Source organism: Prunus mume, linkage group LG5, assembly GCF_029339155.1.
Source record: "Prunus mume cultivar Tortuosa linkage group LG5, ASM2933915v1, whole genome shotgun sequence".
NCBI classification, from domain to species: Eukaryota; Viridiplantae; Streptophyta; class Magnoliopsida; order Rosales; family Rosaceae; genus Prunus; species Prunus mume.
The window spans coordinates 28,906,318-28,924,726 of NC_142702.1; the positions used below are offsets into that span (position 1 = coordinate 28,906,318).

The 18,409-nt window shown below is 39.4% G+C and overlaps 5 protein-coding genes, 1 non-coding gene and 1 pseudogene across 8 annotated transcripts; all 7 read right to left on the bottom strand.

Annotated features, from left to right (window-relative positions):
• Positions 1 to 580: 580 nt before the first annotated feature.
• LOC103333178 (transmembrane protein, putative (DUF677)) lies at positions 581 to 2,287 on the bottom strand. 3 transcript variants are annotated; one of them, XM_089051569.1, is made up of 3 exons: positions 2,054 to 2,287; positions 1,874 to 1,964; positions 581 to 1,731 (listed from the first exon to the last, which is right to left on the bottom strand). In XM_089051569.1, the coding sequence occupies exons 2-3, from the start codon at positions 1,920 to 1,922 to the stop codon at positions 716 to 718; spliced, it is 1,065 nt and encodes a 354-aa protein (XP_088907695.1). In that variant the 5' UTR covers positions 1,923 to 1,964; positions 2,054 to 2,287; the 3' UTR covers positions 581 to 715. The 3 variants fall into 3 exon arrangements, with proteins under 3 accessions (XP_088907695.1, XP_008234194.2, XP_088907694.1); XM_008235972.2 differs by having other exon boundaries at positions 1,874 to 1,952; positions 2,054 to 2,286; XM_089051568.1 differs by lacking the exon at positions 2,054 to 2,287 and having other exon boundaries at positions 1,874 to 2,047.
• Positions 2,288 to 2,860: 573 nt separating this feature from the next.
• LOC103333176 (Calcium-dependent lipid-binding (CaLB domain) family protein) lies at positions 2,861 to 3,975 on the bottom strand. The gene has a single exon (XM_089052576.1). The coding sequence runs from the start codon at positions 3,903 to 3,905 to the stop codon at positions 3,036 to 3,038; it is 870 nt and encodes a 289-aa protein (XP_088908702.1). The 5' UTR covers positions 3,906 to 3,975; the 3' UTR covers positions 2,861 to 3,035.
• Positions 3,976 to 5,185: 1,210 nt separating this feature from the next.
• On the bottom strand, positions 5,186 to 5,269 carry TRNAL-CAA (transfer RNA leucine (anticodon CAA)). Its single transcript has one exon. It is a non-coding gene; the product is annotated as a tRNA-Leu (tRNA).
• Positions 5,270 to 5,898: 629 nt separating this feature from the next.
• LOC103333175 (protein DETOXIFICATION 35-like) lies at positions 5,899 to 9,584 on the bottom strand. The gene is made up of 7 exons (XM_008235968.2): positions 9,150 to 9,584; positions 7,373 to 7,998; positions 7,147 to 7,203; positions 6,783 to 7,021; positions 6,573 to 6,691; positions 6,366 to 6,452; positions 5,899 to 6,225 (listed from the first exon to the last, which is right to left on the bottom strand). The coding sequence occupies exons 1-7, from the start codon at positions 9,411 to 9,413 to the stop codon at positions 6,145 to 6,147; spliced, it is 1,473 nt and encodes a 490-aa protein (XP_008234190.2). The 5' UTR covers positions 9,414 to 9,584; the 3' UTR covers positions 5,899 to 6,144.
• Positions 9,585 to 10,477: 893 nt separating this feature from the next.
• On the bottom strand, positions 10,478 to 13,991 carry LOC103333174 (protein DETOXIFICATION 35-like). Its single transcript, XM_008235967.3, has 7 exons — positions 13,581 to 13,991; positions 11,956 to 12,581; positions 11,730 to 11,786; positions 11,366 to 11,604; positions 11,156 to 11,274; positions 10,949 to 11,035; positions 10,478 to 10,809 (listed from the first exon to the last, which is right to left on the bottom strand). The coding sequence occupies exons 1-7, from the start codon at positions 13,842 to 13,844 to the stop codon at positions 10,729 to 10,731; spliced, it is 1,473 nt and encodes a 490-aa protein (XP_008234189.2). The 5' UTR covers positions 13,845 to 13,991; the 3' UTR covers positions 10,478 to 10,728.
• Positions 13,992 to 15,198: 1,207 nt separating this feature from the next.
• Positions 15,199 to 18,358, bottom strand: LOC103333173 (protein DETOXIFICATION 35-like). Its single transcript, XM_008235966.3, has 7 exons — positions 17,759 to 18,358; positions 16,630 to 17,255; positions 16,467 to 16,523; positions 16,128 to 16,366; positions 15,873 to 15,991; positions 15,682 to 15,768; positions 15,199 to 15,587 (listed from the first exon to the last, which is right to left on the bottom strand). Exons 2-7 carry the CDS (start codon positions 16,695 to 16,697, stop codon positions 15,543 to 15,545), a joined length of 615 nt encoding a protein of 204 aa, XP_008234188.2. The 5' UTR covers positions 16,698 to 17,255; positions 17,759 to 18,358; the 3' UTR covers positions 15,199 to 15,542.
• On the bottom strand, positions 16,704 to 18,028 carry LOC148917519 (protein DETOXIFICATION 35 pseudogene; annotated as a pseudogene).
• Positions 18,359 to 18,409: the final 51 nt, after the last annotated feature.

The following is an 18,409-nucleotide window of genomic DNA, read 5'->3' on the forward strand; positions in this document are numbered from 1 at the left end:
TTTAACACTAACTTAAAGAAGAAGAAATTGAACCCGCTGCGCTGCAGGTCCAGTATCAGATATGACAGCCTTGGAAGAAATGTGAAAGGAAGGTACAGTATTTTGTTTGATTTGAGCAAAAAATGTTGACTTGTTTTTACGACTCCCCATCCCCAAGATAAGTCAAAGCCTTAACTTACCAGTCAATGCTGAATTAATCTATAAACAGATTCAGCATTCTCAGAAGCTATTCCCAACCCAATGGCATTGCAAAATATGACAATTCTAACGCTCGATCAGACCAGAAGAAGCAACCCTAATTAATGACGCTTGCAATTTGCAAACACATGATGTTTTTTTTTTTAATTATTGAATTGAAAACAAGATCAAAAAGATATTGATGAGGACATGTGCCAGAAATTTATGCGTACAACAAGCGTTGGTTGGCATTGAATGACCGCCAGCCAGTCCAGCCAGAGCCACTCCTGACTCCTGTGGTCTAAAGTTCCAAGCACCGACCCATTTACATGCATATAGACTCTACGTAGTAAACCCAAATTTGGCCTTTGGTGTTTGCATCGTAAGATTGATTAGGAGCATATGCATTAGGTGAGACTATGACCCAATAATTTGTCCAAGCAAAGGACAATAATTTCTACATTCAACCACCCCCCAGCTCGCCTGGGCATTCAAAGCTAAGAAAACTTCATCTTTGTAATTACTTCAAATTTATGGGTCATACTGTTGTATGACCCGGATCCAGAATTTCCTTCACAACTAGATTTCTGGCCCTGTTAATGGTCATGAAACACAAATACAGATGTTCCTCTAGCTCATCAAGCTGCTGCCTAAAGCTACAATCATTTTTCTTCAGCTGGCGAGCCACTTCGCCGTTGGCTTGGCTCCAGTCCTCTCCACGCCCCACCCAAAACGTAACCATGCCATGCATGTGCTCTATCTCATCATTCAGCCGAGCCACGAGCCGGCTAACAGTCTCTAGATCTCTATTTAGTATGTAAGTCCCCTTGGTGGCTGCATCGAGCTGAGCAGCCATCCTAGCTAGCCTCCTCGCCGAAGCCAAGTCAAGAGAAGCAGCTATAAAAGTCGGCATCGCCACAACTAGTGCAAGAGCATGCGTAACTACAATTACACTTAACGAAGCCGTTAGCGCCACTAAGAAAATAGCTGAGCCGACTCTTAATTTGTTTGCTAGCCGAAGCTTGGCTCGAGCCTTGTTGCGAGTTGACTCGAGCCGTTTTAGCAAGTTTGAGCACCCAGCTTGAATGGCTTGAACGCGAATCAGGGACAAGGCAGTGGTTAATTTGGTTAGGCGGGTTAGTGTTTCAGGGGTAGACCTGTCATTTAAGGATTGGAGGCTGGTTTTGATGGAACGGTATTTGACACGTGTACGGTCAATGTCTTTCAATAGGAGGCCGCATAGGATGGAAGCGTCCGCTGTTTGGGTGAAATAGTCGGATAAAAGTGTGGGGTGGTTCGGGGCCATGGTTAAGATCCGAGCAACCATGGGTTGGTCCGGATCCAAAAGGTGCTCCGCGAAGAGCCGATAGGATGGGAGCCGAGCTGCGGTAGTTGACTCCATTGGCATGCGCTTGTTGGACTTGGTTGAGTCTCCATTGGATAATGCCACAACACGTGTCCAGAAGTCGAGGTATGATTCTGTGCGGAAGGCATTAGCGTATTCTTCTGTTACATCCACACCCATTGAAGGAGTCGGTCTGGTGGGCCCGGGTTCTGCACCAAAACAATAAACGAGCCCAACCCAGCCATTACAAGCCCACTTTGCAATTAGATTAGCAAACGAGAACGCGAGCATGAAATTTTGGACAAGAAAAGAAAAATTATTTTTTTCATAAAGAAAATAAAAATAAATTACCAGTACAGGAAATAAATTTTCGGATGCGTGCACTAATTCTTTTCCCCATTGCAACCTCGTCAACCTGTGAATCTCAATACTGCAAAGAACGCTTGGAAAGAAAAAATAAAATCAGAGAATATAATTGATGATACAAAATATAGGAGAATAAGAAAGTGGCATGAAGAATTGAACATGAACCTGTGGGTGTATGGATTGAAAGATGAGAGGATGCTTTGCGTCAGTGGACAGAGAATTAAAGGGTTGTAAAAATGAGAGGGCGTTTATATAGATAGTGAGCCCTAACATTTCATTTTGCTGTTGCTTGTAAGAAACATAGATAAAAACTTAAACTCCGGGGCTTGTAGTGCACTCGAAGGCTTATGAAGAATTGTTAGGAAGTTTAGCAAGAGCTTTCGTGCCAATCTTAATTCAACTCAGCCTAGGCAAGTATATGTGGAGAAAAACTTATTTTGCTATTTCCGGTTAATAATACTATATCTACATGAAAGTGATTATTAATTATTCACCATAACGTTATTAATTGAAAATAGTAAAAATAATATTGTACTATTCCTGTTGCATGAAAGTGTTTCCCGTACATTTGGCACTGGCTCCTTGGGGTTAAAATGTGCGGTTGATATCATTTGAGCATGCCGAAGCGGCAACGTATTACTTTCGTGTCTTTTGGGAAAACAAGAAGAAAAAAGAACAAGTTCCTTGACTTCCACCGCCCGAATATGTTCCTGTCCTAAGAATATTCCAGTTTTATTAGTGTGTTGATCACATCACACGGAATGCGCTTATAATTTATTTTTTCAATTTCTTTATTTTTGGCATTCCTATTTCATAAAAGACTTTTCCTCGCCTACGCCTATGGCATATCGCACCTTATCCTGACTCTCAACTTATCCTATCACGCGATTCACTCACGCTTGGCTTATCATTTTCCTTATCATTTTCGCATAATAATAACGCGCACAATTTTTTTCCTATTTAATTTCACAATTTAAAATAATTATCATTTTTCCATAAAAAAAAAACATAATTTTTATTTTCAAATTTTCTCAATGTAAAAAGAAAAGGACAAATTTCAAAGCCTGGTCCATGTCATGCATGAATGCCACGCTACAATGACCAATAGGATCAAAGTCTCGAACTCTCAAGATGACGACAGAACATCCTAGAAGTCATCCCCATCGTCGTACCCAATATCATCTTCCACCTTCTCCGCCACGTCATCCTCAATTTTGTCCTCCACGTAATCAAAGCCCTCCGCCAATGCGACTCCACCAAGAACCCCCGCCACCGCGCCCACAGCCAATCCTGTCCCCATCCCACCAAACTTACTCTTCTTCTTCTCCTCCTGTCCATACCCCGCCTGACCAGAACTCCCCTGAGCCGGCTGACCGTACGGCGCTGGAGGAGCATTGTACGCACTGTACGGGTACCCAGAAGGTGGGGCCGCGTAGTAATCGCGCGGAGGCGGCGGTGCAGGTGTGGCGTATGGTGCTCCATATGGAGGCGGCGGTGGGGGTGCGGCGTACGGTGCGCCATACGCCGGCGGCGGAGCAGGATAATCTCGCGACCCCGCTGGTGGGACCCCATAAGGCTGAGCGTAGTACGGCTCCGGCGGACGGTAGCGCGGCTCCCTAATAGTAACCTTAACGTCAACCTTGCCCTGGGGCCTGCCAGAGGGTCGCTTGAGCTGCAGAGTGCGGCTGGCGCGCTCGTCGAAGCCCACGTCATCGACGACTTCGCGGAGTTTGAGCCGGGCGGACCCGATCAGTGGCTTGGTGGCCGGGTCGGATCCGGCGTGGACGACGTCGATGTAGAGCGTGGTGTCGCCGTCGACAGGACCTGGTAGAGGGATGGTGAGCGTCTCGTCCCAGTAAGGTGACGTGTCACCCTCCTCGTCGACCCTGGTGGAGAACTTGTTATTGGGGTCGACCCATACGACGGCGTACGGCTTCACTGGGCCGTTTCGCCAGTTGACGTTCTTGAGGTCGCGGGCGGAGGAGAGCTTGACTTGGACTTCGTGGCCGGACGCCATTAATTGGTCTTTTTGTCTGGTCAATAATGCGTTTTGGGTGTGTGCGATTGTGCTTAAAACGGGTTATTCGTATATAAAGGTCCAAGGGAGGGAATATTTGTTTGTTACAAAAATGCGAAAATACAGTGGTATCCTTGGTAATTGATTTTAGTAAGGGTTAGTGGGAGGGTATTTGAGTACACGGGAAAGTGAGGGAGTATCTAGGGAAGAAATATATTAGGCCGGTTAAGTGGTGTTATTCTATGTTAGCTTAGGCACTAAGCATATATCTGAGGTGGTTTGTGCATTTTGGATGCCGATTAATTAAGAGGCAAAGTTGATTGACAATTACATTTGGTGGTTAATTAATTTGGTTGTCTTAGTTAGGTCTAGATGCTTCATGCTGCTTCACACACAAATACAAATTTAAAGTAAGTAAAGCAGAAACAAGGGATGGGATTCGTTACAAAAGCTTCTGTTTTTCCAACATTATTACCAAGAGAATGTTGCCAAACTAACCCATGCATAACCGATCGATCGAGTTCAAAATTTCTGCATCCAACTCTGCGCCTGCCGCTAAGGGAATCTTCTTTTGTTAGAAGCTACAGGACAGCACAGGCACAGGATTGTGACACGTTGAGGTTCATTATCCACCACAATTTCACAAATGAAAGATGAGAAGTCCAGCAATGGGTCCTACCTACCTCAGCTGTTGTTCCTGTTTCCTGCACCAGAATAAGCCTGTCCAAGTCTAGTGGGGGTTATTAGAATGTTAGCTGGGTCAACAAAGTATTTCTGATGGGGAAATATACGAGAGCGTGGTTGGATTTATTAGCTAATGTTAGAAATATGTAAAGTGACAATACCTTGTCACGCTTTGCTATTTAACTTGAATCCAAAATAAAGAAAATCTGTTTGGTAGCCTTATTTTTAAAAACTCAAACTCAAGAACAACTACAAAATACCCTAATTATTAAAAACAAAAAATATTTTTTTTTTCAATTTTTTTCTAACAACCCACAAATTCTCAAATTTTTAAAATTTAAAAACAGTTTTCGAGTTGCATACAAACAAGTTTTTGAATATTAAAAATAGACTTAAGAACTCCTTGTTTTTAAAAATAATAAAAAAATTTGAGTTCCTTATTTAAATTGAATACCAAACGCCCCCTAAATTATCTTCCATCATCGGCAAAAAAAGTCACTCGAGAAAATTATGGCAAGAGTGGAATTTGGAAAACTACACTTTTGCACAGCCTAAAAAAAATTAAATAAAAAGTCGAGAAAATGTACATGCCAAAATGTCAGAAGTGGGATTTGAACCCACGCCCTCGTTAGAGGACCAGAACTTGAGTCTGGCGCCTTAGACCACTCGGCCATCCTGACGTTGTTGTTGAATTACACGTACTAAACATATATAACGCAAGACGATGAAATTTGTCAATAATTAACGCCCTTTCTTTTATGAAACGAGGATAAAATAAAGGGGCTTTTTCAATTTATTTCATCATCATTATTATTTTACTTTTCATGTCAGAAGCTTCTCTATCAAGCTTGGACTTACACACTTTTAAGAAAAATAAGAAAAATAAAAGGCTGGTCTTTTGGATTTATCAGCAGCAGTGATTCAGTGAAGTTGTCCATCATAGTAGAAGCTTTGGTCAATTACTTGAGTAGAAAGCTAGGGGATATTCTCCATTTAAGTATTTAAGTTAAGAATTGGTTACATATTTTTAATTTCAGCAGTTGGATTGCATCTAAGATATTGCCAATGTATTTAACGAATACAATCCAACGGCCAATATTAGAAGCATGTAACGAATACTTATTGGAGAATCTCCGAGAAAGCTAGTTTTCAGCATATGGTTTTTTCTTCTGTTGTTTACCCTTTGCAAGCCCTTGTTTGCTACTATTCTAACAATAAACTTATGCATGTTGATCTTAGAGATAGTGACTTTTAGTACCAAAATTAACATACACTATTGATGATGAAAGAGAACCCTGAAAAGGGGAAATCAGATCAAACCAGTTGAATCAAATTGATAGGTAAATTCTGTACTACTGACAGGGAGGTAAAATCTCCTGCCGGGAACAAATCATGCTGGTTTAAAATTGTGTCAACATAAAAATTGGAAGAGCACCCTGCAACTCTAAAACATGACTTCCAGAGAAATTCAGGCCAATATAAGCAGGGAGATTTTAGGTACTCAGGATGTCTTGTCTGAGGAGAAACGTGATGTGAATTTCTTTTAGGATCAAGTTCATATACGGTTGTTAGCTATCTTCTCATCTTCAACGTTTTGTCCACCCCACTTCTTCATTCGCTCCGAAGATTGTTCAACCTGTGCCAGGAAAAAAGGATTATGATTATTGTCTTTTAAACAAGAATGCTGAAGACATAAGTAAATGAAAATCCTAGCTGGTGATCAGTTATAAAGTAAACTGAAGGACCATATGGATTCCTATAACAGATTTAACTGACCTCCTTGTTCCAGTTGGTTCTATAAAGCACTATCAAGAGAAGCAACGTTTGAAGAGCAGTTCCACATATCATGCCTCCCCAAATTCCCTATAATAATGAACAAATGTTGGTATTAAAACTAGCTGGACAAAACACAGATTAGAGACCGTGAAGACGAAAGAATCTCACAAACATTTAGCTGCGAAACTGAGACTGAAAATGTTTTACCTTAACTCCCAAGTTTGCTGTATAACCAAGAAGGAATCCAAGTGGGAGGCCAAAAATGTAATAACAACCCAAGTTGATATAAGCCACCAGTCCTTGCCATCCGCCTCCAATAGCAACACCTGAAATCATGAATCCAGTAAAAATTAGAAGGGGGAAGAGTCCTGTATACAGAGAGGGAACTGAGGAAAAGCCAAGTGACTCGAGTGATACCCGAAATGACGGGCTGGACACTATTAAGAACCATGGTAATTCCAAGAAGAAATGCTAGCTTCGCAACAGCTTGTTGCAATTCCACGTTGCTTGTGAAGATGGCAGAAAAGTAGTCTTTCGTTATCAAGACGACAATCATGCAAACAATCCCAATGAGCAGAGACTCAAGGACTGTCACGTAGACAGCGAATTTAGCTGCTCTTGGACGTCCCAATCCAAGTTCATTGGAAACTCGAACACTGAAAAATCAGCGGCAGAGATAATTGTAAGCAAAACATCTTTGTTGCCCCAAAAAGTGTTGTTTGTGTATGAAGACAATGTCATACAAGGTACACCAAATGATAAAAGTAGTCTTGGTACATACCTTACAGCAGCATTAACTCCAATGAACAACATTGCTTCATATCCATTGAGATTCATGCTGCAATGCCAATTGATTGAGTAAAAATCCAAGAAAAAACATCATAATGTGAAAGTGGAAATGTACATAAACCATCTAATCTAAGGACAGAGAAAAAAAAAAACCAAAGGATCAGCAGCAGAAGTAGAAGGTGGTTGCTAGAACAAAAAGGAGGAAGTTGGGTCCTTACCAGATAGAAAGTGAATCAATAGCAATCACAGCATTGCTAAGATGGCCAGTAAGAATGATTATACTCATCATATACCAAATCTCAAGGCAAAGCATGACAGCTGATTCGAGCGAGAGCCTGACAAAGGCCCAGATGTCTTTGAAAGCTAACCATGAAAAACCACTCCACCCTTCATTGCACCAACCGATTATATAAATAACTTGACAAATCGCAAGTTCCCAACCTGTGATATCAAATGCTATAGCTGCACCATAGATGCCCCAATCCAACACGTAAATGAAGAGAAAGAGCCATCCAATGTGTATAATAAGGGCCAGAAAACCAATCCATGCAAGAACAGCAACCTTGCTTTGTGCCTGAAGGAACTTTTGGGAAGGGAACATGATGGCAAGTGAGAATAACTGAGGAATGACATATACGGTGAAGGTTCCAGCAAGATCAGCCACTTCTTCGTCCTGCCCAATAAGCTTTAAAATCGGGGCAGTGAAAACGTAGATTGGCGTGAGGATGACACAGCTGATAAATAGAATGATCCATGACCTTTGCATGTACACTCCAAGCATGTTAACCCTTCCAGCACCAAATGCTTGACCACAAAGCGTCTCTAATGCACTCCCCATGCCGAGCTACAAGTTTGTACAAATGATCAAATTTAGCTCCTTCAATTCCATGACATAGGTTTTGCTGCTAAGCTACATACATAGTACATACTGCATACCAATCAATCGTGCATTTGATTTGAATGATATATCATCTGTATGCATGCATGCATACATACATACATGCATACATACTTAATTCCATAATAGTAAGACATAACCCATTAGAATAATTCAGAGGGGGAAAAGACAGAGTTTTGAGTGTTCCTTTAAAAGGCCCGCCCATTGACGAGGCCTATTCCTTTTAATTAGATTTCGATTTTAAAAAAATTGGTTAAATTAAATTTGATTTTTCTCTGCTCGTTAATATGGTTTATCCAAAATAAAAAGACTAATCCATTAGAATAATTGGGTTCATTTTTCAAATTTTTAGGGATCATTATCACATATATATATATATATATATGTAAAATCTCTTATCATTTCCGAGCTTTTCTCAACTGTGAAACAGAGTATTGAGAAACAGAGTATGATTCAAAGACTACAACTTTCAATAACGAACATGGATTCGTTGACCCAATAAGAAACATAGAAAAACTCTCAACTTAACTTTAGTCAGCCTCGGAGACTGGAGGGTGTGTGCCGTCTAATCCCAGAAAGTATATATTTTTAACCATTTTAATAAATAAATAATTAATTAAAAAGCAAAATATTTTGAAAACTGAGGCATACCTAACACACTTAAAAAAAAGAATTTCACTAAAATACCTAGGGGTTGAAATTATAAAAAAATTCAAGTACTATTTAAATATATAAACACACTCAAAACCAATCATTACACACATTCAAAACCCATTTATAAACACACCCAAAAAGTTAAATTTGGGGTTGATTTTAGGTGTGTTTCTATGTTTAAATAGTGCTTGAGTTTTTTTATAAATACATGTCTAGAATTGAGTTTATTTATAAATTTGTATAAAAAAAATACAGATCAAAGAAAAGCATGAAGAAGAAGACGAGTGCAACAAAAGAAACCCAAATCATGAAAACATAAATCAAGTAGAAAAAGACACAGTTATTAAATCTCACCCCACCTAGACGAGTGTAAATTGACGACATGCGCATTGCATTGCATGAGAATTAATAAATGAAATGGAAGGTAGGTAGAGCTAATTTACCATGAAGCCGAAAGAGAAGGTTGAGATCACAGAGAGAGAGATTGAGACGGCAGAGAGCTGAAGGTTTCCGAGGTGTCCGACGAACATGATGGAAACAGAGCTGGTCGCAAAGTTGCAGATGATTGTGAAGGCGATGGGCCCCCCTATTTTCCACAGCTTCTTAGTCTCTATCCACGTCACCGACCGAGCATCCTTCCAGCTCGTCACCGGCTCATAGTCTCGAACTTCATCGCCGTTCACTGCCGGAAGCAGTGGCGCCTCCATATGAATTAAATACTGCAGGAACACGAGCACGGCCCTGATATGAAGTGGGAGGGAGCTAGTTGGCGGCCGGAGATGAATTTGTCGGTGCTAAGACTGGGTGGTAGTGTTGTGAACTGGGTTGGTGTGTGTTGGGTTTTGGTTTGGTGTGGGTTTGGTTATGTGACTTCGTGAGAATGAAGTCCCATAATTATATAGCTCCAACTTCGTCTTTGACTTTTACTCATTCGCTTTGACTTACATATTACTGTATTTCAAAACTGTAATTTTTTTATATTTTTTTTTACTTTGTTAATTAATGGAAAAAGAAACATTCCCATTTAGTTGAGACTGCAACCTATTTCAATCTAAGTGTATCTATATATAATTATATCAAGGCTTGTTTAGTAACTAATTAATAAATTCTGCACGGCTGTTGGATTGCATTTAAAATACTACCAACATATTTAATGAATACAATTCAACGGCTAAAATTAGAAGCATGTAACGAATACTTAACATAAAGGCTTTTTATCACAAAATGTCCATGACATTTGTGAAACTATTAGATTGCATCTTTAAAGTTTTTTTGTATCACTCATGGTCCATAATATTAATATGGGTGCTCTTAAATAGTACCTTTGTTAAAAAAACTGTTAAATCCAGGAATATAATCGTCAAATCAATCTAAAATTATAAAATACATATAATTGGTTTTCTTAAATTGATTTTCTGTTTGAAAGAGCCAAACTCCTGTTTGGCAAGAACTCATGCAATCAGAATCTCCACCGAGGCTAGGCAAAACAAAGACTGGGACTTTGAGATCAAGGGATATTTTCCGGATAAAGATTGTAGGATTGTTGGCTCAAGAGGTAACACAATGGCACAGGTAATAATTCCTATTCATGAAAGAATATATAAAAAGTTTCATTGTTTGTTTCTATTGAAATTCTGAATGTTTGGATTTGTTTATTGATCACAATGAAACATAGATAGGGGTGAAGAAGGAGTTGATGGCAAGCAAGGATCTCTTAGAGATAGTGACTTTTAGTACCAAAATTAACATACACTACCCTGAAAAGGGAAAATCAGATCAAACCAGTTGAATCAAATTGATAGGTGAATTCTGTACTACTGACAGGGAGGTAAAATCTCCTGCCGGGAACAAATCATGCTGGTTTAAAATTGTGTCAACACAAAAATTGGAAGAGCACCCTGCAACTCTAAAACATGACTTCCAGAGAAATTCAGGCCAATATAAGCAGGGAGATTTTAGGTACTCAGGTCAGGATGTCTTGTCTGAGGAGAAACGTGATGTGAATTTCTTTTAGGATCAAGTTCATATACGGTTGTTAGCTATCTTCTCATCTTCAACGTTTTGTCCACCCCACTTCTTCATTCGCTCCGAAGATTGTTCAACCTGTGCCAAGAAAAAAGATTATGATTATTGTCTTTTAAACAAGAATGCTGAAGACATAAGTAAATGAAAATCCTAGTTGGTGATCAGTTATAAAGTAAACTGAAGGACCATATGGATTCCTATAACAGATTCAACTGACCTCCTTGTTCCAGTTGGTTCTATAAAGCACTATCAAGAGAAGCAACGTTTGAAGAGCAGTTCCACATATCATGCCTCCCCAAATTCCCTACAATAATGAACAAATGTTGGCATAAAAACTAGCTGGACAAAACACAGATTAGAGACCGTGAAGACGAAAGAATCTCACAACCATTTAGCTGTGAAACTGAGACTGAAAATGTGTTACCTTAACTCCCAAGTTTGCTGTATAACCAAGAAGGAATCCAAGTGGGAGGCCAAAAATGTAATAACAACCCAAGTTGATATAAGCCACCAGTCCTTGCCATCCGCCTCCAATAGCAACACCTGAAATAATGAATACAGTAAAAATTAAAAGGGGGAAGAGTCCTGTATACAGAGAGGGAACTGAGGAAAAGCCAAGTGACTCGATTGATACCCGAAATGACGGGTTGGACACTATTAAGAACCATGGTAATTCCAAGAAGAAATGCTAGCTTCGCAACAGCTTGTTGCAATTCCGCGTTGCTTGTGAAGATGACAGAAAAGTAGTCTTTCGTTATCAAGATGACAATCATGCAAACAATCCCAATGAGCAGAGACTCAAGGACTGTCACGTAGACAGCGAATTTAGCTGCTCTTGGACGTCCCAATCCAAGTTCATTGGAAACTCGAACACTGAAAAATCAGCAGCAGAGATAATCGTAAGCACAACACCTTTGTTGCCTCAAAAAGTGTTGTTTGTGTATGATGACAATGACATACAAGGTACACCAAATAATAAAAGTAGTCTTGGTACTTACCTTACTGCAGCATTAATTCCGATGAACAACATTGCTTCCCATCCATTGAGATTCATGCTGCAATGCCAATTGATTGAGTAAAAATCCAAGAAAAAACATCATAATTTGAATGCAGAAATGTACATAAACCATCTAATCTAAGAAGGACAAAGAAAAAAAAACAAAGGATCAGCAGCAGAAGTAGAATGTGGTTGCAAGAACAAAAAGGAGGAAGTTGGGTCCTTACCAGATAGAAAGTGAATCAAGAGCAATCACAGCATTGCCAAGATGGCCAGTAAGAATGATTATACTCATCATATACCAAATCTCAAGGCAAAGCATGACAGCTGATTCGAGCGAGAGCCTGACAAAGGCCCAGATGTCTTTGAAAGCTAACCAAGAAAAACCACTCCACCCTTCATTGCACCAACCGATTATATAAATAACTTGACAAATCGCAAGTTCCCAACCTGTGATATCAAATGCTATAGCTGCACCATAGATGCCCCAATCCAACACGTAAATGAAGAGAAAGAGCCATCCAATGTGTACAATAAGGGCCAGAAAACCAATCCATGCAAGAACAGCAACCTTGCTTTGTGCCTGAAGGAACTTTTGGGAAGGGAACGTGATGGCAAGTGAGAATAACTGAGGAATGACATATATGGTGAAGGTTCCAGCGAGGTCAGCCACTTCTTCGTCCTGCCCAAGAAGCTTTAAAATCGGGGCAGAGAAAACGTAGATTGGCGTGAGGATAACACAGCTGGTAAATAGAATGATCCATGACCTTTGCATGTATACTCCAAGCATGTTAACCCTTCCAGCACCAAATGCTTGACCACAAAGCGTCTCTAATGCACTGCCCATGCCGAGCTACAAGTTTGTACAAATGATCAAATTTAGCTCCTTCAATTCCATGACATAGGTTTTGCTTCTAAGCTAACATAGTAGATACTGCATACCAATTAATCAAGAGTGGTGATTTTCCACTCCTTTTTCTCCTATTTTATCCATTACACTCTCTTTTAATAACTAAAAAAGGAGTGTAAGTGGATAAAATAGGAGTGGGGAAATCATTGCCCTTAATCAATCATGCATTTGATTTGAATGATCTATCATATGCATGCATACATACATACATACATAATTCCATATTAGTAAGACAACCCATTAGAATAATTCAAAGGGGGGAAAGACAGAGTTTTGAGTATTCCTTTTAATTAGATTTCGATTTTAAAAAAATTGGTTAAATTAGATTTGATTTTTCACTGTTCGTTAATATGATTTATCCAAAATACAAAGGCTAATCCATTAGAATAATTGGGTTGATTTTTCAATTTTTTGGGCTCGTTATCCTCTCTCTCTCTCTCTCTCTCTCTCTCTCTCTCATACAAAATCTCTTATCATTTCCGAGCTTTTCTCAACTGTGAAACAGAGTATGATTCAAAGACTACAACTTTCAATAGAAACATATAAAAACTCTCCACTCAACTTTAGTCAGCCTCTGAGACTGGAAGGGTGTGTGCCGCCTAATTCACAGAAAGTATATGCATTTAACCATTTTAATATATAAATAAATAAATAATCAGAATATTTTGAAAACTGAGGAATACCGAACATACGTTAAAAAAAAAAAACAGATAAAAGAAAAGCATGAAGAAGAAGACGAGTGCAACAGAAGAACCCAAATCATAAAAACATAAATTAAGTAGAAAAAGACAGAGTTATTAAATCTCACCCCACCTAGGCTATATGTATAAATTGACGACATGCGCATTGCATGCACCCCATTAATTATATATGAATTATGGTATGTGAATTATATGCATTGAATCAATAAATGAAATGGAAGGGTGGCTAGAGCTAATTTACCATGAAGCCGAAAGAGAAGGTTGAGATCACAGAGAGAGAGATTGAGACGGCAGAGAGCTGAAGGTTTCCGAGGTGTCCGACGAACATGGTGGAAACAGAGTTGGTCCCAAAGTTGCAGATGATTGTGAAGGCGATGGGCCCCGCTATTTTCCACAACTTCTGAGTCTCTCTCCACGTCACCGACCGAGCATCCTTCCAGCTCGTCACCGGCTCATAGTCTCGAACATCGCCGCCGTTCACTGCCGGAAGCAGTGGCGCCTCCATATGAATTAAATACTGCAGGAACACAAGCACGGCCCTGATATGAAGTGGGAGGGAGCTAGCTGGCGGCCGGAGATGAATCCGACGGTGCTAAGGCTGGGTGGCGTGTGTTGCGTTTTGGTTTGGTGTGGTTTTGGTTCACGAAGTCCCATACTTATATACTTCTTCTTTGACTTTTACTCCTCTTCTTTGACTTAAAATATTACTTTATTTCTCGTGTAATTAATTTGTTTTTTGTTTTTACTCTGTTAATTAATGGAAAAAGAAACAATCACAATTAGTGCTAGACTGCAACCTATTTAAATCTAGGTGAATCCATATATAATTATATCAAGGCTTGGTTAGTGACTAATTAATAAATTCTGCACGGCTTGTGTAAAAGGACTTTAATTTATATATTATTAGTCCCAAGTTCAAATTTTTATGACGCCTTAATAATGTACGTGAAACTTCCCTTCCTCCTTCCTCTTGTAACGTAGACTTGTACTATAAAAAAAAATCTGCACGGCTTGGGGAAAACTTTGCAAAGTATTGTTAATTTTAATCTAGAAGAAAGAAAAATCAAATTAGGTAAGCTATGCTTTGCATGAGCTCGTCTTGTTCCAATTTTGGTCATACACATGGCGACAGTTAGCACGTGGTTCTCAGTCATCTTTGTGAATGTCAGTGTCACAACTCAGAAAGATTTGCAAATATCAAAGAATGGTCTTGGATTTAGCTAGACTTACGTAAACTCAAAGCCCACCGTTCAAATTCCAAAGACCAAATAATGAAGTTTTGAACCACCACTCTCTCGCCCACCTACCAATCGCTCTTGAGACTTCAAAGTTTCCTCCTCCCAGTGGAAATGCCGACTGTTTGGTACCAAATATAGCTAGGCTAGGCTAGCCCCATACCACACATTATACATGCTCAATCCTCAATGGAACATATATTGGTCATCGTACGTATCCATGTATAATTATTTCCCTTGTTTGCACAGCACACCAGCAGCACAAGAATCCAACCACCTCACCTTCAACTTGGTAAGATTTTCTCAGCACCAGACACACACTCAAACTTAAAAAAGTTTGGTATGGTAATCGATGGTTCATTGTCCACGTCTCTGGTACTAAACACCCATAATTGCTGAAATGAATGGACCTGAATAAATCCAACATACCTACTACTATTTCCCCAAAATTTTCACTCTTGCTTCATTTTTTCAAGTGTTAATAATAATAAAAATTATTATTCGCACTTCAAAAGATTTGTCTTACACTCTTTACTTGTATTAAGATAAGTGCGAAATTGCACTCAAGGGCAGGGAATTGTAAATCAAGAGATGCTTTTTAAGTTTTTATTTTTATAATAATAATTATAGAGGAAGAAATGAAATACTACTATATTAAGAGCTAGTGATAAGTTTTTTGAGTGCTTAGTATACTAAGAGTTTCTTCAGTCATGCGTATGATTATGGGAGGCTTTTGGCTCTCTCATGGAACCCTACCCAAAGTGGATGTGAGCACAGATGGTGGACCCAAGGGTACAAAGACCCAAAACTCTAACAAACCTTTACTCAACCTTTTAAATGTCAATGGGTACCAGTGTAGTCGTCCACTAGTGATCCATGAGAAGAACAAGACGGCGATTCGTAAAGACGGTGGGCCCAAGTCCAGTTCCAACTCAGCCCAGCCCAGCTGCGCTTGTTTGAGTTTTTGTTTATTGGCTTCCCCAGTTGTTGATGCGCTTTGTTGTTTGCTCCACCTGAAATACAAATTCAACCATGAGATGAGATGCAATATTAAGATTAGTTTATGATATATAGGAATAGGTTTGCATACGAGATTCTAGTGATTACCTCTCTGTTCCAGTTGGTTCTGGAAGTCACAATCAATAAGAATAAGATCTGAAGCGCACTTCCACTCATCATGCCACCCCAAAGTCCCTATGTTGTAACATCCATAATTTTAAACTAAATTAATCTGACAATGTGGCAAATTACAACTGTATTTTGTGTCATATGAAAGATAGAGAAGCTAGTATTAGTACCAGAGCACCCAGATTTGCTTTAAATCCAAGAAAGATTGCAAGTGGGAGCCCAAATAGATAATAACAAGCAAAGTTTATATAAGCAACCATCACTTGCCATCCACCTCCAACAGCAACACCTGCAACAGGATTTTAAAAAAAAAACACCAATTAGAAAAAGGAGGCTTGGAAGTTGGAGGGAGGGTTAACAGTGGAACATTGCATGAGCAGAATTAGTGAAGTGAGGAGAAGCAAGCAAGGCTGAAAGAGATATACCAGATAACACTACTGTTGCGCTATTAAGAAGCATGTTTACACCAAGAAAGTATGCTAAACGAGCAACGGCACGTTGCATATCTTCACTGTTTGTGAAAACCATGGCAAAGTAGTCTCTACTTATGAAGACAGCAATCATAGATAAAATTCCAACTATGAGAGATTGCAAGACTGCAGTACAGACAGCGTATTTGGCCGCTCTTGGGCGCCCCATTCCAAGTTCATTGGAGACTCGAGTGCTGCGTACGGATGGTTGTTGATCGTTATCAATGATGTGATCTTATCAACACGAGAAAAATGCATGGAAAGTGCAGTACATATATATAGAGCAACATTTACCTTATAGCAGCATTTAGTCCAACCAACAACATGATCTCCCAATTCTGAAAGTTCATGCTAATTAAAAGAACAAAAATATGAAAGAAATAAGAACTACAATTAGTTTGATGCTTTCAGTCATGGAGATGAGAACAAGTGCAAACCAGCATAAATATGATCTTACCATATAGAAAAGGAACCAACAGCAATCACTGCATTTTCAAGTAAACCTGCGAGAATGTTTATGGTCATGGTATACTATGAGTCTAGGCAAAACATCATGCATGAGGCAAGGGATAGCTTGGCAAAAGCCCAAATGTCCTTAAATGCCAGCCATGAAAATCCAGTCCACTCCTCTTTGCACCAAACCATAATATACACAAATTGACCAACTGTAATTCCCCAGTGTGTGATGTCATAAGCCACAGCTGCACCAGTGGTTCCCCAGCCAAACACATTGATGAAAAGATGAAGCAGTCCAGTTTGTACGATCAGCGCCACAAAAGCAATCAATGCCATTGCACTAACCTTGCTTTGAGCCTGAAGGAACCTCTGAGTGGGAAAAAAGATGGCAGAGGAGAACAACTGAGGAATTATCTTTACACTATATTTTCCAGCAAGATCAGCTATATCACTTTCTTGGCCTAAAATCTCCAGTATTGGAGCAGCAAAAATATAAACCGGTGAAAGGATGATACAGGTGATCAATAGGACAATCCATGACCGCTGCATATAGATTCCAAGTGACCCAACTTGGCCTGCACCATATGCTTGACCACAAAGCGTTCCCAGTGCAGTTGCCATACCTTGCTACATACATAAATGCATAGCTAAATTAAATTAGTCTCTCTTTCATTCCTTCAACACAAGTCATCTCTTAAGCAACATTTCTAAAAATTGCGGCTGCATTTGGCCACAGAATTACAAATATTCAAGTCAAACAGCCCTTGAGCATTTAACAGAAAATCAAAAGGAGACGTGCAAACTGCTATGCTATATACTCTCTCTCTCTCTCTCTCTCTCTCTCTCTCTCTCTCTCTCTCTCTCTCTCTCTCTAAAAATATATATATATATATATATATATATATAGCCAAAAGACTAAGGAGAATGTGACCATATATTCACCTAATAAATGCAACTGAACTCACTCAAAAGTTAAAACTTTCCCTATAATTAATTAATAAGAGTAAACAACTCAAAACAATATAAACATGTAAACAGTCACATTTTACATGAACATATAATATACATATATACACATATATATATAGAAATAGAAATAGAAACAGAAGCAGATGTAAATAGATGCAAACCAGTAAACCAAAAGGGATGCCAGAGATGACAGTGACAGAAAGGGAAATAGCAGAGAGCTCAAGATCTCCGAGATGACCCACAAAGACGGTGGTGACAGACAGAACCAGGTACTGAAACAGAGTTGTAAACGCCACCGGAGCTGCAATTCTCCAGAGCATCGCTGCCTCCTTCCAAGAGACCCACATGGCCTCCTCAAAGCTCCTCACTGCCGCATAGTCATCATCAGCTGCCTCCGCTTCGCCTTTGCCTTTGAGCAACGGTGTTTCCATTAATTTACTCCAAACCAAACTCACCAATGAATATGAGAGTTTATGAGCAATAGTACTACATGCTCTGATAGAACATGAATTTGATTTTCAATATTTGTTGTTTTGTGGGCAATGACAGCCACTTTAGCTACCTAGCAAGCATGGTGATGGCGAGGAGCCATTATAGTTAACACATTTACAGTGTGTGGTGTGAAAGACTGAAGCAGAGTAATTATATCTATACTTTTGTCATCTTATTGTGCCAAAAATATCTCATTCTCTAGAATAACAGAAATTCATATTTTCTTCTTCTTTTTTTCGTTTTTTTTTCATTGTAATATGATGTTGTCGACCATGTTAAAACAACCCACAAGTCTATTTCTTTTTTGACAAGGTAACCAA

Bases quoted from the DNA above. Each gene is read 5' to 3' on its own strand.
- LOC103333173 (XM_008235966.3), bottom strand. From the start codon at position 16,697: ATGACCATAAACATTCTCGCAGGTTTACTTGAAAATGCAGTGATTGCT. The intron at 15,769-15,872 runs GTACTAATACTA...GTTACAACATAG, and splicing joins AAGCAAATCTGGGTGCTCTG to GGACTTTGGGGTGGCATGAT. The intron at 15,588-15,681 runs GTAATCACTAGA...TTTGTATTTCAG, and splicing joins GAACCAACTGGAACAGAGAG to GTGGAGCAAACAACAAAGCG.
- LOC103333176 (XM_089052576.1), bottom strand. From the start codon at position 3,905: ATGGCGTCCGGCCACGAAGTCCAAGTCAAGCTCTCCTCCGCCCGCGAC.
- LOC103333178 (XM_089051569.1), bottom strand. From the start codon at position 1,922: ATGGGGAAAAGAATTAGTGCACGCATCCGAAAATTTATTTCCTGTACT. The intron at 1,732-1,873 runs GTAATTTATTTT...GTTTTGGTGCAG, and splicing joins AAAATTTATTTCCTGTACTG to AACCCGGGCCCACCAGACCG.
- LOC103333175 (XM_008235968.2), bottom strand. From the start codon at position 9,413: ATGGAGGCGCCACTGCTTCCGGCAGTGAACGGCGATGAAGTTCGAGAC. The intron at 6,692-6,782 runs GTATCACTCGAG...TCATGATTTCAG, and splicing joins TGTCCAGCCCGTCATTTCGG to GTGTTGCTATTGGAGGCGGA. The intron at 6,453-6,572 runs GTAAAACATTTT...TCATTATTATAG, and splicing joins CAGCAAACTTGGGAGTTAAG to GGAATTTGGGGAGGCATGAT.
- LOC103333174 (XM_008235967.3), bottom strand. From the start codon at position 13,844: ATGGAGGCGCCACTGCTTCCGGCAGTGAACGGCGGCGATGTTCGAGAC. The intron at 11,787-11,955 runs GTAAGGACCCAA...TTGGCATTGCAG, and splicing joins CTTGATTCACTTTCTATCTG to CATGAATCTCAATGGATGGG. The intron at 11,036-11,155 runs GTAACACATTTT...TCATTATTGTAG, and splicing joins CAGCAAACTTGGGAGTTAAG to GGAATTTGGGGAGGCATGAT.